Source organism: Anabas testudineus, chromosome 2 (genome assembly GCF_900324465.2).
Source record: "Anabas testudineus chromosome 2, fAnaTes1.2, whole genome shotgun sequence".
NCBI classification, from domain to species: domain Eukaryota; kingdom Metazoa; phylum Chordata; class Actinopteri; order Anabantiformes; family Anabantidae; genus Anabas; species Anabas testudineus.
Window position 1 is genome coordinate 23,781,676 of NC_046611.1, and position 16,973 is coordinate 23,798,648.

The 16,973-nt window shown below is 43.2% G+C and overlaps 2 protein-coding genes across 3 annotated transcripts; both read left to right on the plus strand.

Moving 5' to 3' along the window:
• Nucleotides 1–1,709: 1,709 nt before the first annotated feature.
• Nucleotides 1,710–6,281, plus strand: naa50 (N-alpha-acetyltransferase 50, NatE catalytic subunit). Of its 2 annotated transcripts, none has more exons than XM_026364332.1 (5): nt 1,710–1,898; nt 3,849–3,985; nt 4,416–4,535; nt 4,631–4,697; nt 5,321–6,281. In XM_026364332.1, the coding sequence occupies exons 1-5, from the start codon at nt 1,891–1,893 to the stop codon at nt 5,496–5,498; spliced, it is 510 nt and encodes a 169-aa protein (XP_026220117.1). In that variant the 5' UTR covers nt 1,710–1,890; the 3' UTR covers nt 5,499–6,281. The 2 variants fall into 2 exon arrangements, with proteins under 2 accessions (XP_026220117.1, XP_026220118.1); XM_026364333.1 differs by having other exon boundaries at nt 3,852–3,985.
• Nucleotides 6,282–7,023: 742 nt separating this feature from the next.
• On the plus strand, nt 7,024–16,734 carry LOC113163244 (basic helix-loop-helix domain-containing protein USF3). Its single transcript, XM_026361692.1, has 7 exons — nt 7,024–7,141; nt 7,743–7,867; nt 7,999–8,030; nt 8,141–8,223; nt 8,336–8,432; nt 8,546–13,539; nt 14,357–16,734. The coding sequence occupies exons 2-7, from the start codon at nt 7,824–7,826 to the stop codon at nt 16,172–16,174; spliced, it is 7,068 nt and encodes a 2,355-aa protein (XP_026217477.1). The 5' UTR covers nt 7,024–7,141; nt 7,743–7,823; the 3' UTR covers nt 16,175–16,734.
• Nucleotides 16,735–16,973: the final 239 nt, after the last annotated feature.

The window sequence follows — 16,973 nt, forward strand, 5'->3', positions numbered from 1 at the left end:
CAAACACAGGATAAAAAAATCAATGTGGCTATATTAATGTTTTCTATTGCAGATGGATACTTGGATTATTAATATGACACAGGCCTGGATCACAAGTTGTGTAAAGCAGCAAACTGCCCATGAGCCCCAGGTGCCCAAGCCAAGGTTACATAATTTAATTAATTAATAACTTGTAACTTCAAACTGTTTTTCCAGTCACGTTAAGGGACATTGTTTTAAACTCTAGTTTCAAGCACTCAGTTGTTTGGGTTTAAACTGGTCTCTCATTTGCTGCTAAACTGTTTTATCAAATTGTTTCCTTTTTTGTAATAGATGTACTGCAGTAAAGTTGCAACCATCACCAGTATATGTAACAATTCAATTACTTATAACAATTCAATTCAATTTAGTCTGTGAAATATCAAGAATCCCCATCATAAATAAAAAAGTTAGTATAATCAACTTGTTTCCTTTTATATGATCTGCAACCAAAGTGAGAACAGATTTTACACTGGGGAACACTAGGAGATGTTTATCTATGAGCTAATCATTTGTTGGAAAGTATCTGGTACTCAAACACTTTCCTTTTCTGTGTTGTGATACTTTATACTTTATTTCTCTACATTTCAGAGAGAAAAACAGTACTATACTAGTAGCTATATGACAGCTTTACTATTTATAGTGCAGATTCAGATTCGTAATAAAAATATAGAACATTTTCACTTGTTCTTTTGGAAGACAGCTTGATTTGGGAAACTCAGACTATTTTGATTGAAAAATTTTGATTTTTTGTATTGATTATGGAGGTGGTCACCATGATTTTCACCGAAAGCGTTTTAGAGGACACATACTGTTCACAGCCTGTAGAAGAAATTGTCTCTTTTAGTCTTCAGGTGGGGACATGACTATTAATTTAAGAACAGCTGGAAACAGTTAGACCCTATTTTGAACCTATTGTTTCTAAACTATACTAGATTATACTTAATGCTTCAAATAATTATAATTTAACATCTATTAGGCACAATAACTGTTTTTACTTACTTGTGTTACATGAATGTTTGGCTTTTATTCATCTATTTGTACGATGTGTTGTTGCTACCATTGCTTATAGATTCACAATTTTCAAGTCTGTCTTTAATAAATCCAGCACTCAGATGAAAAGAGAAATGGGCTAATAGAAATAGGCTTGCTATAAAAATGTCTTCTTTTCATAAAGAGAATAAATCTGTAATTTCCTAGACCCCTGTCAGTGGATGTAAAAGGGTCCAAATTTATAGCACTTAAATGTGTGTCAAAAGCTAAAAATAATGAATGCTCCATTGATCCCCATGGGGAAATTGTTGTTTGGACACCTTGACATATAGCCAGGATGACCCAGGAATTAGTAACCCTGGGGTTTATAGTTTATTGCTCTACCAACTGAGCTAACTGCCCTAATCAAGTTATTATCTTTCATAGTTAGTATACAATTCAATTTTTACATTACACTGAACTGGATATGCACTTTTTGTGATCCATATGGAAGACCAATACCTAATATTGACTTCAGAAAACCTGATCCAGAGTTCACATGAACAGACTTTAAAAGTTGTAATCCTACCTCGCAAGTATATGATCTGAGTATCTCTTCCACCACTGAACCTTCAGGCAAGACGCAGGTCAAAAAAGTACCACTATGGTACGTATTAATGACGTAGCAGCGTCTGTGCGCATGCGGGGGTCAGGGTTGACAGTCTCTACACAGTTGTGGAAGGAGTGTGGCTAAGCTAACTGCAATCCTCGCAACTAGCTACATGTGGAGGGTAAAACGGGAGGCAACCCCGACCCTAACTCTGTCAGAATATCTCCTTTTTACCCAAAACAACTGTAAAGCCCAGTCTCGTCGAAAATAAGGGATAATATCTGTTTAAAATGAAAGGGTGAGTGTAAGCTTTTAAGTCACAAATAAGTAGCTTAGCACGAGTAAAGTTTTTCATGTCTGTTTTTTCTACATGGGAGGCGGGGAGGAGACGGCGAGATTAGCTAGCTTGCTAAGCTACTTTTATTCAGGTGTAGGACAGAAAATATAAACCACAGCACGTTTACCGAAGGACTTTTGACGCAGAAATCCTCGTTTACTTCATCCGCTTGTCGCCGGGTTCAATTCGCTAACAAGCAAAGCTAACTAGCTTGCTGCTACTGGGAAGCTGAGTCAGTAAACCAATTTCAGCTAAGCTATATGGGCACGTCCTGGATTTCTGATGATTTGTGTGAAAGTCGACTGAACTTCGGCTGGAGCAAGGTCGCCAGTCAGTTAACTGAGTCAGTGGACAAGTTGCTGCTTATGTTGTCAACTCGTGTCAACAGTACACCCGACATTAACTTTAGAGTTAATGTAACCTGATCTGTCAAAGTAACATACTGGTGTTGATGCTCCACGTCTCGACTCTGACACTTTTAGCTCAGGTCTCGATTCTCAGATTAACCCTGCACTGTGTTAATTGTTCATATAGGATTTCAGACCTTTTTCTGTTGAAGGATGCTGGCACTGTCCGTCCTGATGAACAACACACGTGACACAGCTGTTTTTGGATGTGTAGTCGTCCTAAAAATACCACAGCGATCCCCTCAATAAGGACAGTTGTTTGAATTACCTTTTGATTCACAAATACACCTGCATTTCCAGGTACTATTGAAGTTACCTGAGTTTTGGACTGTGTCACATCCCAATGAACCATAGTCTGAACTTTTAAAAGAGCATTAGGCATTTTTTGGGTGGACATGTCTGATGTGTGGCAGTAGTTCAGCTTCCACTGACTCGGGATTGTAAGTAACTTTGTGTATCAGGCATCTAAACTTTTTTTTTTTTTTTATTCCTACCCACCTGGAGGCAGTTGCTTTATTGTAATCAACATTATTACCTGTACAGCTGAAAGATTAGTTGATTATTAACATCACATTTCCTATTACCTATTTCAATCACTGATTATTTGTTTTTTAGTTTTTATGCTGAAATCCATAAAGAACATTACCAAGTTTCACCTTATTAATTGTAAGGATTTCCTTCTTCTTTTTCTTCTTCTTCTTCTTCTTCTTCTTCTTCTTCTTTTGTTTTGTTTTGTTTTGTTGAGTTTTATCTGACAATAAAGCAAAACTCATCACTCCATATTACTATTTGATGATATATGTATTACCTTATGTTGTGCTTAGATAAATAAGAATATTTCTTATACTTCATTGTCAAGATCTCCAAGCCTACTGTGTTTAATTTATCAAGTTTATTGTCGAAGCACCTCCTCATTAATTTCTGCTCTTGTGGTCTGTCACCTCTCTCCTCTGTACATTTCTCTTGTGGGAAAGGAGCTGTAGCAGGCAGATAATTTACATTGAGCATTTTCTTTGTAACTGGTATCTTGATGTTTTAGATATCAACAATTTGTCATAAAAATAATAAACAAATCAAGAACTACAACTATCATCTGCAGCAGCTGTAGTTCATTCTTCAAGTTTTGATTAAAGTATTTTACAATCTAGAGTCACAGGAAGCTGAACTACTGCCACACAATGTCAGATACAGTCCACCCAAATAATGCCCAATGTTTTTTTTTTTTATAGTTTAGCCTATGGTTTACTTGGTATATGGCATGTACAAAAACTCAGGTAATTTCAAGAGAACCTAGAAATATGGGTGTATTTGTGACAAAAAAGTAATTCAAACACAACTGTCTGTTGTGAATACTTCCAGAAAGCAGATTATATCTGAGCTATTCTGATGCTGTTTATTTATTTAAAATTTTTTTTATTTTTATTTTATTATTTTTTTTTTTTATTTTTTTTACATTAATAGTGTGCTTTTTGTCAGCTATTTGACCGTTTTGCTCTTGTTCCAGTAGCCGAATCGAACTGGGGGATGTTACGCCCCACAATATTAAGCAGCTGAAACGCCTGAACCAGGTCATCTTCCCTGTCAGCTACAACGACAAGTTTTACAAAGATGTACTGGAAGTTGGAGAGCTCGCAAAGCTAGGTAAGAGGCATCCGTCATGTAGTGAACAAACAGATTTAAATAAATTCCTCTATTAGAGTGCATGAAAAATGTGCTCTTGATGAACGAGAGTTGTTAGGGGTGTGTAGGACATTTAACAACCCTATCAATGGAATTTTTTATTGCTGCTTGATTTCCACAGTATCTTAAAAAGGGCATTATGCATATATAGCTTCACAAAATAATGTTTTTTTTTATTATTATTTTCAATTATGAAATAAATAATACAGTGTGTAAACTGCTGTACTCATATTTTCACTAAAGTGTTGAAATATTTTAGAGTAAGGGCAATGTCCGCAAAGCCTCTGAAGTCTAGAATCCATAATTATTCATAATTATTTTTGCATTAAAGACATTATTCAGTTCCAATGTGTCAGTCTTGTTTCAGTGTTACCTTCTGTTTGTGTTGCAGCATACTTCAATGACATTGCAGTGGGAGCTGTGTGCTGCAGAGTGGACCATTCTCAGAACCAGAAGAGGCTGTATATCATGACACTCGGCTGTCTAGCACCCTACCGTAGACTTGGAATTGGTAAGGATCTCAGAGTCACTAGGAGGTGGTGTTGTGCGCTTTATGATCTTGTGTTTTCTTTTTACAACTTTACCTACCTTTGTGTTACTCTCCAGGTACAAAGATGCTGAATCATGTGCTAAACATCTGTGAGAAGGATGGCACTTTTGACAACATTTATCTGTGAGTCTACTACATTGTAGTTAACATATAATTACTTAGTTATTGTAGATTATTAAGATCTTTTATACTAGCACTCGTCATATGTAGTGGAAGGAAAAGTAAGTGAATAATGAACTCAAAAAAGCTAAATACAGTCAGGTTTTTGCATAACAAAATGAGTTTGGAGGTGTGGACTACAGCTGAGTTTGCTCCACACAAGAGGAATACGTATATGTAAGCCATACCTACGATCAAGAATTGTTGATTTACATAAACCTGGAAAGGGTTACAAAGTGACGATAATAAAACATTAAGCAAACAAGGTTGGACACCAGAAAGGACGTTGCTGCTTACTAAAAAGAACAGTGTTGAAAGACTGAAATTTGTGACATGAAAGATCAGATTTTTTCTTTTTATGCACATTATATTTGTTAATTTTCTTGATTAAGATGAAGATCAGATCACATTTTATGACAAATTAATGCAGAAAACTGTAAAGGGTTCACATACTTTTTCTTGCCACTGTAGGCTGATTTTCTCAGCACTAGTGCAAACATAAATTAAGTAATTCTGTCGTTAAATCTTACATTTTAATTAATTCCTATGTTCTGCCACTAACTGAATTTCTTTTTCCTTCACTTTAGTCATGTTCAGATCAGCAATGAGTCAGCCATTGACTTTTACCAGAAGTTTGGCTTTGAGATCATTGAAACAAAAAAGAATTACTACAAGAGGATAGAGCCTGCAGATGCCCATGTGTTGCAGAAGAGTCTGCGTAGTCCATGTGCACCTCCAACCGGAGAGCTTCACAAGGCAGAATAGGGGCACATCATGGAAGAAGCACAGATGTGCCCGCCACCACACAAACAGAACTGTGAAATGCCCCAGGGTCGACATATTCAACACTTTCTTCAAAGGACGCTAAAAAGAGAAAACAAATTTAAAAGTACAAAAATTGCTGCATTTATTTTGCAAAGAGGACCCCTTTGGTTTTTGCAGGTCTTATTTCCTCATACTGATTATTGAAAATGACAAAAAGCTCAGAATCCAAACATGCTCCCATTGGAAAAAGTTGCCAACATCAGACAGTTATAGACTTGGTGCAGGGGGAGGGTGTGGTGTTTGCGATCATACTTTTGTGTTTGAGTCGTTTTTATGCGGTTAAAAAGTTACAGGGGACATATCTATACTGTTGAACTAAAGATAACTGTTCGTTTGAAGCAGTAAAAGTGTTTCAAAGACCATCACTGACACACAAACTCCAGCTGGTTAGCTTGGAGTGATGCTTAGAGTTGTTACATGGAGTCAGCTCTATTTCCTCACCAGCTGAATCCTGGGATTCATGCAGAATGAGTCTGACCAGTATGTTGCTATATCATGTCCAGAGGGAAAAGCATAAATGTATCCTCTCGATATGGACTCTAAGAAGGCTGAACAGTTTTGAGGTGGTGGGAAGAAGTGTCACCACTCACATAATTTCTGTAAAACTTTACCTTTCAACCTGTTAATTTAAATCCCCTTCAATTGTTTCTGTTATTTTTGTTTGCATCAACATGGCAAATCTTTCAAAAGTTCTCCAGGGTTTACAACTAAGACTGAACAGATTAACAGATAAAGAAACAAACTAAATTTCATTACATCAGCGACTCTCAGAGGACAGTCTACAGACATGTGAGGAATGTCCAAATAACAACAGATTGGCTGTGTGTGGTTGGATTTGGGCATTATTTTCAGTAGTATAATGAAGGTCTTTGAGGATACATGTCTCATAACACATGGATGTGTTTTGAGACATGTTACCTTAAACACCTTTGGCACCTTATGTAGCCATTTTGCAGAACTGGTCTTCTCAAACCTCCTGCCTCAGGCAGCCTCTGTTGTTACTGACACCTTCACTTGATTTTGAGGCTCTGCTGATAGTTTGGAAGTTTTGGTATGGTCTCTTAAACAATGTATTACCCAGAGGAAGCTCTGACCCTTCTGCATGCAAGGAGAGTTGTTTCCTCTCCACTGTAGTATAAGCATGTTTTTCCTTTCTTTGAAGAATTTTATCTTTTCTGGAGCTCTATATTGTAAGACTTTTTAACATCTAAATAAAGGATTTACTATTTGCAGTAAAAATGTGTCTGATTGTGTTATTCTGTTTGATATTAATGGTAAATATTAAGTATGTGGTTTAAATGTTAAACTAATGCATAGAGCTGTGTAGACCATATGTGTAGGTACGTTCTTTCTAAGGCCACCAATTGATTCGTTTTTTACACCTCGTGATTGGCTGAAACTGTTCATGACCGGAATGCTATTGGCTGTCAGCTTAGCGAAGCCCTCCTCTTGTTTCACACGGTTAGGTGGATCTAGATTGTTTTGAGAGATGAGTTGAGCTGAATGCTTTGCTAGCTAACAGTTGGTTTCTCATCTTAAAGTTCTCGCAGACGCAGACGGTCTCCAAAATGCCGAGGCTACAGGTTAGTGGGGACTTCCCTTCATTAGCAGCCTCTGTCAGCGCGGACGCGTTGAAATCCGCCATCAGTTTTCTTAATAGTTATGTCGGTAACGGTGAGACAAGCTAGCTATTAGCCTGCGAGCTAACAGAAAGCTAGCAGAATAGGTACTTGCCCTAGTTGCTAGTTTCTTGCTGGTTGAGTGACAGAATGATTATTAAATCATCGATTACAGAGTAAACCAGAGGTCACTCACCAGAGCTATAAGTGCATTTCGCTGAACATACGAATTTTGCTGCAATTGATGCATGTGGATACATATATCATGTATGCCTTTTAGCTATAAAGCTAGGTTAATCTGCATCAGCTTGTTAGCATCTGATACCTGTAGTAATAGCAACATAATAATAATAAAAAAATAAAAAACATGGAGTCGTAGTAGCACCTCAATGTAGCCTAACAAGGTCTTTGACTGTCTTATATATTGTTACAACAGATAATGCGACAACATTACTTTTAAATAATTGCATAGAAACGTTTATCTTTGGTGTTACACAGTTAGCTGGTGTCATTATGGTTATTCATAATTCACACATTGTCCGGATGCTCTGTGTTTTGATTGCAGGACTTGCACGGAATAGATTTAAGACCCAGCTGTTAGATGTGTTGACTGGGAAATTATCATACAGGCAACTGTCAAGACAGAATGCCAGAGATGACTGAAACTCAGACACCTGGTCGTAAACCCAAGTAAGCATGTTTGCCAGATTTTCTCTTTATTGATGTTTATTCTAAACCAAATTATCAATACGGGCACTTCAATATTTATGTGCGTAGATTTAATAAAATGTGAACCTTTTTTACATTGAACTTTTTTGCAGAAAAAAGAAAAACAAAGAATCTCACAATGCAGGTAAAATAAGGCCTATGATGTTTCTGTTAAAACCTTGTTGCGTTGTAAACAGATTTGTTGTGAAGGAGGTTCTTAACATGACATTAACGTTAAGTCTCTTCTATATTTAGTTGAGAGACACAGAAAAGAGAAGATTAATGCAGGGATTAATCGCATTGGTAATCTTCTCCCCTGTTCTCAGGCACTTAAACAGGTAAGAGAAAAGCTGACAATATTGTTTCATTTTATCAAGTCAATGCACCTATAGGCCAGTTATCTTTTGGGTTGCATATTTTAACATCAGACCTTCATCCCCTTATCTGTAGAGTAAGAACATGATCTTGGACCAGGCTTTTCGCTATATCACTGAATTGAAGAAACAGAATGATGCAATGCTCCTGGAAGGAGGAGATAAAGTCCAAGGTGATTTGTGCACCTATTTTTTTATAGTTTAATCACAGTATGTGAGCTTTAATCTTCACAATATGGTTACATTTATAATATATTGATCATATGTGTGTTTGGTCTCTGTGCAGCGGAGGAGATCCGTCGGCTTCGTCGTCAGTTGGAGGAACTGAGGAAAGAGAGTGCTCACTACATTGAGCTTCTCAAAGCCCATGACATTAACCTTCTAGAGGACCCTACTGTCCACTGGAAGGGCAAACAGCGCTGTGCCAAGGTGGCAAAGGTGACTCCCACCCACCAACTACCAAAGGGAATTATTGTCTATTCCAATGGTAATATGATATGCCCTGGAGGGAAGGAGACTAGCCCAGAGAAACAGCCTTCAGAAACATTAATTCTTCAACCACCATCTGACATTAGTGGTGGGTTAAGGGTTAATGGAGCCCTGCTCCAAGTTAATACCTCTTCTTCAACCCCTGCACTTCTACCTGGGTCAGCGGTCACACCCACCCAGTCTACATCAGGCCTGAGAGTGGTAGAGCAATGTGTTTTAGAGACACCAGCTGCAGCCCCCACTCTGCCACCCTCTGTGTCTTACATCACCCTTCAAATCCCTACAGATGCCACTGCCCTTCCCCAGCAACCACATGCTGCTGCACCAACCCAGACCCTGACCATAGCAGCCACTTCAGCCTCACAACCCCCTACTGAAAACTCTGTTCCACCTGTGTCCAGTCTACCCATGTTTACCCAAAGTGTAACCAGAGCAACATCCTCTGAAGTCTGCTCTTGGGTTACACAGGACACTGCCACTGCCACGAGGACGATAAGTTACACAGCTATCCCAGAAAGCCAAGCCCTTCTGAGAGGTGGAGCGGCAGGCAGCACCCAGACTACCTGGACAACACTGCAGATGGCAGGGAACACAGTACAGCCAGTCTGCCAGAGCCATCCTACACCAGAGGTCAGCAGCAGCACGCAGGCTATTCAGCAGGTGACTGTATGTTCAGTGGGCAACAAACCCTCTGTTCAGCCCATTCAAATACAGATGCAACCGCATGTGCCTGTACAGCAAGCACCCATTACAGCCCACATTCAAGCGAAGCCCTTTCAGAGACCACCTCAGCTACAGCCAACAATCCTGAACCAGGTACAGACTCAGCCTGTCTTAGCCCCCCAGGCTCAATGTGCTGTTTTTCCCCAGTCAGCCATTGTACCCCAGCCAGCTGTGGTGGCCCACCCCACTATGGTGTCACAACCCCAGCCTGCTGTACTTCAACCAGCATCATTGATTCCTCGTCCTCCAACTGCTGTCATTCCTCAGCCTCAGCCAGCCCTGGTGCCCCAGCCACAGGCAGCTGTGCTCCCCCTCCTGCAGACTATGCAGGTGCTGCAGGTCAACCCAACCAGAGCAACAGTCTCAGGAGTAACAGCACCACAGAACACTAACAACCCCAGTGTGGTCATTTTGCAGCAGGCTAGTGCCTGTCCAGCCCAGTCAGTTGTAAGGGAGGAGATGACCAATCAGACACCCTGTCAGCATATTGTTATCATCCAGGCCCCCAATCAGGCTGCATCTGCCCCTCAGAATCCTCAAATTGGCATGGTGCCAGCTGCAGTACCTGCTGTGTCCACTCAAATACCAACAACCAGCAATTCAGTTTCTGCCACTGCCTTGCAGAGTGTTGGGGGAAAGCAACTGGTACATATTCTCCCACGCCCTGTTCAGCCTCAAGCGAACCATTCTCTTCAGGTCACCCAGGCATCCTCTTCCCCACCAGTTCCTCCAACCCCACAGACCATCACTGTGAATGGCCAGGTATTTGCCTTGCAGCCTATGAAGACCACTGACAAAGTCAGTTCTCAGGGCCAGAGTGCACTTCAGCTGGTTCAGCCTACCACAACTGAGGAACCAACTACTAATGTGGCCCTTAACAGTTTAGGGGCCCTCAGCAGTCTCAACCAGAGCATCTCTCAAGGACTTCCACTTTCTATTTCTAGCCAGAACAGTGGTAACACTGCAGCTGTTCCATCACCAGTAGTCCAGCAGCAGCAGCAGCAGCAGCCTCTTGTTCCAGCATCAATTCCTGGAACTACACTTGCTCTCCCTGCCCAGCAGCTACAGAGCACTTGTTTGAAACCGGTCGCTTCAGGGTTGGTGGTTAATGTGTCTAAGTCCACAGGAAAGAGGCTTCACACAACTTTGAATACAAAGAGAGCAACAACTAAAAGGACTAAACCTGTAAAGAAAAAAGAGTTCAGTCAGCCACAGCCGGCTGTCGCTGTATCCACCAAGCCCATGGCTGCTGCAGCCGAGAGTCCAATAGTTACAGTTTGTCAAGTTTTACAATCCTCAACTGTAAAGGTCACAGACATTCCTTTCACTTGTGCCACAGCTGTCACAACTAAAGATAGCAGTGAGGCTATAGAAAATGTATCTTCTACTCAAAACAAACATAAAATGATTGTGTGTAGTTCATCTAGTGAGCCGCCTCATCTGCAGAGCAAAGGCTCTGTCAGTGCATCTCAAAGTGATACTGTATTTAGCAGTCACACCAACACTGGTGGTATCATGACTGCAGTTACAACTGTCAGTGCTTCACCAGTGAAGTCATCAGTTAGTACAGGTGTAGCTGAGATTAAACAAGCTGTAGTTTCTGGCAACAGTTCAACTGTAACTAAAGTTGTAGATCCAGAGGTGAAACAGCCAACCACCAGTACAGAAATTAGCACAACACAAAGTAAGTCTTCTGCCATCACTGCTGTTTCTAGACAGAGCAGGTCTGTGGTCAGTCCTGCAGGTGCCAATGAGTTTCAAAACACAACTATCACTGTTTCTACTGTATGTCTTACTCCAGTCTGCACCAGCAGTACCACAGTGAATGCACCACTTACTTTAAACCAGACTACCCAGCCATCTTTATTATTTCATCCGCAGGGATCAGACAGCCAAAACAGGCTACCTTGTGATAAACCTGAGTCTCTGCCCAACACTTCAGCCTCTTTATCTACAACTGTGGCTCTTCCATCACCTGCAACAACCTTTTCTGTAGCTCATAGTGCAGTTACAGCCCCAACAACAAGTTCAGAAATTAGGAAAAGGGCCGCTACCAGTAGAAATCCAGCACAGGAGATTGACGTTAACATGTCCAAACCTCCCTTACAACCAGCTGAAGTCAAACCACCTCAGCATCCTAGAAGAGACAGTGAGGCTCAGGAAGAGAGACTCTCCACAGCAGCAGAGAAAGAAAGGTTGTTGGCATCTGACGCTTCCAGTAGAAAAGACTTCTCGCTTTCTCAACAGGTGTACACTAACCTTGACAATCAAAATATAGAGCAACCAGTGACATCTAGCAGAAACACGGATTCTCCCATGTCTACTGGGGCAGGGGGAGGCAGGGGGTTCTCTGTGGCATCCATGCTCCCCCAGGGCCATAGTATTAGCGCCTCATCTGGCTCCTTTGGAACATTTACTTTCACATCTGAGCAGGCAGAGATGCTGGCATTGGCAATGCTAGAACAGGAAAGCCCTGAGAGGAGGAGCAGTGGCTGCTCTGGAGACGACACTGCTTCATCAAACCCAATCACAACCACATGGGAGCCCCCTCAAAACCCACCAGTGTCTAGCAGTAAAGAAAGAGGCCAAACTGGACAGCAGGCTAAAGTGACAAAACCTATGGACAATGTAACCGTTAAACCCACCGTCCAGGTATCTGTTAGAGGACAGGGTGGGGAGGGCTCTGTGAGTGGGCCCAGTGGAAGTAGACATCCACCAAACATCTCATATGCCCAGTCTCAGACTATACCCCAGGTTCAGCCTCAGAGCTCATCCCAGAGTGGCACAGTGGCTAGCCTCAGTGTCAACAACCTGATCAGGCCTAGCTCCATCCAGCAGCCCTACCCTGGTTCTCCCAGTCTGGCTGGCCACCAGCGATCCATTCCATCACCTGCGGGGACCTCGACCCATATATCCCAGCCATCAAACAACACCCTGTCACCCTGTTCGGGTGCAACACAGTCAAATGAGTACACCCCCTTAAAGAATGCATTAATGAGAGCTCAAGCTGGAGTCAGTGTGGGTGAGCGACAAGTCAAAATCACTTCTAAACGACAGGCAGCAGAGGAGGTGATGCTGAACACTGGAAAACGATCCAAGCCTTGCCCTCCACCAGCTCCCGCTGTTAGTCATATGGATGTGAAAGCACCAGATCACAGCCAGATGATGGTGGGGCAGCTGCCGCCCACCTCCGCTGCTGTCATGTCTAGACTAAATTCAGAAGGTGGAGGTCCTCTCTTCTCCACAAACTCTTTTATGAGCCAGGTAGTTCGGCCCACAGATGGCCACTGCCCTCCTCAAGGACCGCCAGAGCAGAACCAGCCAGGGGTGCTCCATCTGCCCCAGAGTCACCCACAGCATCTTTTAACTCAGCCTGGTCAGCATCTGGGAGGGAACCTTTACATGAAACAGCAGCAACAAGAACAACAGAGACACCATCTGTATCATTTGCAACACCACTTGACACAGCCTGACCCTGCACAACGCCACTCGTTACACCAGAGGGCGCTTCAGCAGCAGCAACAAGAGCAGCAACAGCAGCATGTCCAGAAGAAGCGTGGACTTGTTAGAGGCAGTCAAACAGGTTCACCTGCTGGTCTCCAGCAGAAACCGCATCACCTGGAAAAGTCTGGAGTCCAGCAGCAGCAGCACTCACATCAACAACAACAGACACAACATCAACAGCACACACAGCAGCAGCAGTCACAGCAACATCAGCAACAGTCGCACCAACAATCGCAGCAGCATCAACAGCCAACACAACATCAACAGTCTCATCCTCAACAGCACCAACAGCAGACACATCAACAGCAGCCCCAGGCGCAGCATCAACAACACCAACAGCAGCAGCAGCAGCAGCAGCAGCAGCAGCAGCAGCAGCAGCAGCAGCAGCAGCAGCAGCAGCAGCAGCAGCAGCAGCAGCAGAGCTCCCACACCAGACACCAGCAGCATCTACAGCAGCAGATCCAGCAGCAGCACTTTAGACACCAGGAGAAGAGCTGTGAAGCCCAGGCAGCAGGATCCAGGGCCCACCACGGAAACCACTTGGCCCAGCAGGAACACCTCAAGGTGAGGAGTGGTAAATGGAGGAATATAATGTCTGTGGTTAATGGGTTTGTTTTTGTGTCTTTTTATTTAATTAGCATTTTAATGCCAAAAATAATAATTCCTAAAAAATTCCATAACATTTTAACAGCAACATCAACAGTAACAACTGTTGTTTCAAATTATCATTTTAATTTAACATTCAAAACTGACTTGCTGTTTCTCAACCTGTAAGGACTATTACAGTAATTTAGGGATTAAAACGAAAATAGTTATTACATCAGATGTGAGACTGCAGTTAAACGGGTTGAATATGTTTGAACTGGTTGGGGAACAGTGTCAACAGGTCACTAGTCATTTTGCAGCTCTAGCTGTAGCAATCTACCACAACAGAACAGACCACATGTACTCTGCCACAGGGGGAAAAAAACCTAAAAACAAAATGCCTGGAAGCTTTTTTTTTTTTTTTTTTGTCCTTGGCCTCGCAATGGAAAAGCAACCCTGCCCCCTTTGCCACTGTTAAGACATAGGAATGAAAATTTGAGGTTGTAAGTCATTTCTAGTGCAATGCAATTAAGTTATTGTAATATCTCACCAGTTGTCAGTCTTTATAATTTATACTGTGTGTCTATAAATGTCTGGGAACTGTCAGGGAAGAATGTTTAATTTATGCTTTAGGGTGGGTGCTGCATCTCTCACAGTTGGATGACTTTGTACACAATGACTGGCATTATTTGCTGTTATTGTTTTGCAATAACGCAGCTACAAGTACAGATTGATGATGCTGAATAACTGACTTGGTTTGTTTCAAAAATAACCAAATTGTTTTTCTCTCTCTCAGCCCGGTCAGGATCACAATGCTATGCAGAGGATGATGAGCTCCAGGACTCTGGAACAGCAGCTCATCTCTCCCCCCAGCAATCCTGTCTCACAGTCGTCTGACCTGGCCTGTGCTCCGTCTCGCCAAGAACGCCACCGTGTTTCTAACTACTCTGCAGAAGCTCTCATTGGGAAAAGCCCCACTAGCGGCGAACAGCAGCAGCGCATGGGCCTTCACCTCCAGCCTGGCCGCGGTGCCACACAGGAGCAGCCAGACCTGCGTGGTTACCTGGACACATCACGAGGGAAGGCCAACATTGCACACAACCCACAGAGCCGCCTGCCTTCAGATCATCCAGTCTCTGCTGATGTTCAGCGGGTTTCAGAGTGTCCACCCTTCAAGGCAATGGGTGGAGGAGGAGGAGCACATCAGCTCGGTGGTTTCGAGGCTCAGGTGTCTCGTGGAAGTGAAATGACATCTAAGTCAGTGCCTCCATCTCAGAGAGGACCTCAGGGACAACAGCAGGGAGGGTTCAGGATGGGAGTTATCCCTGCAGCAGATGGCAGGAACCGTGGCGGCTACAGTGGAGCTCATCCTGGCTCACAGAGAGTACAGGTTGGACCACCGCTACCCCGGGAGCAGGAAGGTTGTCATCATAGTTTCATGCAAAGTCTCATCCCCCCCCACCTCTCTGAGCAGAGTAACCATCAGAGAGCAGTCCAGTGCTGCCCCCCTGTCAGCATGGAATACACCTGTGTGCCTGGAAGCTCTTCGGGAGACATCCAGGCAAAGGCCTCAAGCCCCAGTGTACCTCAGACTCAGAAGCCCCCAACTATGCGGCTTGGAGACGGCAACAAGGCCCATATTTCTCAGGTCAGCAGTAACATGCATGGAGGCCCAGGCGTGCGAGGATGCCTCCCCCATCCTCCATCACCACACAGCACCTCTGAGCCCGGCCGCTCCTCGGCCCCCTCCAGGCCTCCCACTGCTGTGAGCCAGCACTCTCGTCACCTTGCTCGGGATACCCAGCCCACCAAGCTGAGACCTGGTGACCGGCCTCGCTCAGGGGCTCTGAGACCAAGCAATCCCTTTGAGCCAGAGGGACACCTGCCTCTGCCCTCTGGAGGAGGGGTGCTGCTTAGCCGACCACAGTCTGGAGGAGAGGGGCGGCGCAGCACCATTGTTCGCTTTGTGGCAGATGGTGCTCAGGTTCCTGGTGAAAACAACCTGGTTCCTGACCAACACATAACACAGAACTTTGGTTTCCCCTTCATACCGGAGGGAGGAATAAATCCTCCACCTCCCATCAACGCCAACTCCACATTCATCCCTCCAGTCAGCCAGCCCAACGCCTCCCGTACACCCTCTCTCCTACCTGTGGAGCCCCAGAACACTTTACCCTCCTTCTATCCATCATATTCCCCAGCAGCCCACCCCAGCCTTTCCAGCGATGTCACCCTTCAGTATTTTCCCAACCAAATGTTTACCAGCCCAAGTGCCGACAAGGGCAGTGCTCCTCCACTTAACAACCGCTTTGGGTCTATCCTTTCCCCACCTCGCCCTGTTGGTTTTGGCCAGGCCAGCTTCCCCTTACTCCCAGATATGCCCTCTATGGCCATTGCGAACCCGTCTGGAATCACCCCTCACATATCCAACTTCAGCCTCACCTCCCTGTTCCCTGAGATTGCCACAGGCATGCCCACTGATGGGTCGGCCATGCCAATGTCTCCACTTCTGTCTCTCTCGAACACCTCGTCTGCTGACTCGGGCAAGCAGCCCAATCGTCCTGCCCACAACATCAGCCACATTTTGGGCCATGATGGCAGCTCAGCTGTGTGAGGAGAGCTCCTGCTGTGTTGTGATGAACTGGTGGTCACAAGAGAAGAGTTTAGTTTTGTTTGTTTTGATGTTAAGGTTCAGAAAGTGGTGGTGAAGCAGCTGAGGAACAGTTTCAAGGCTGATGACACACCACATTCATCTGAAGGTTTACATGTTAATGCAATTTCTGTTTCCAATATATTCTCTTTGGCATATGTATGATGTCATGGGTATAATTTGTAATATTTCAAAGTCTTATTATATGGGAACATGGAAATTTTTTTGTTTTTGTTTTTTTTTTGTTTGTTTTTTTTTAAAAGCTCTTTCTTTGAGGTGTTGGTTAATCCAACTGACTGGTAGTAAAACAAAATCAAATTTATATTTAGAACTTGAATTCAGTGTACTCTGGATCATTAAGAAACCTGCACAGTTACCAATGTACAGTAAATTACTAACTTTTATCGGGTTGTACTGTACAGAATCAGTTTTTCAAGAGCTATTTTGTAAATACCAATGTTTCATATCAGAATTGATTATGTATGTATTTGTAAATACAAAATTGATTAAAATTTATAAGGACACCTTTGTATTTGCTGCCAACTAGAGAAGGAGGTATGTTTCTTACTGTACTTATGCTACACTAGGTGGCAGTTGAATTACTAACTTGTATTTTTTCTGGCTAAGGCAAACACCAGAAGTGCTCCAAACAATCAAAACTAGTGGTAGTAGTGGTCCATGCCACTTTTCTCGTAATAAAGTTAAGTTGCCACATCTGTAGAAGGAAATTACACAGCCAATCACAGCAAACGCAAAGAAAATA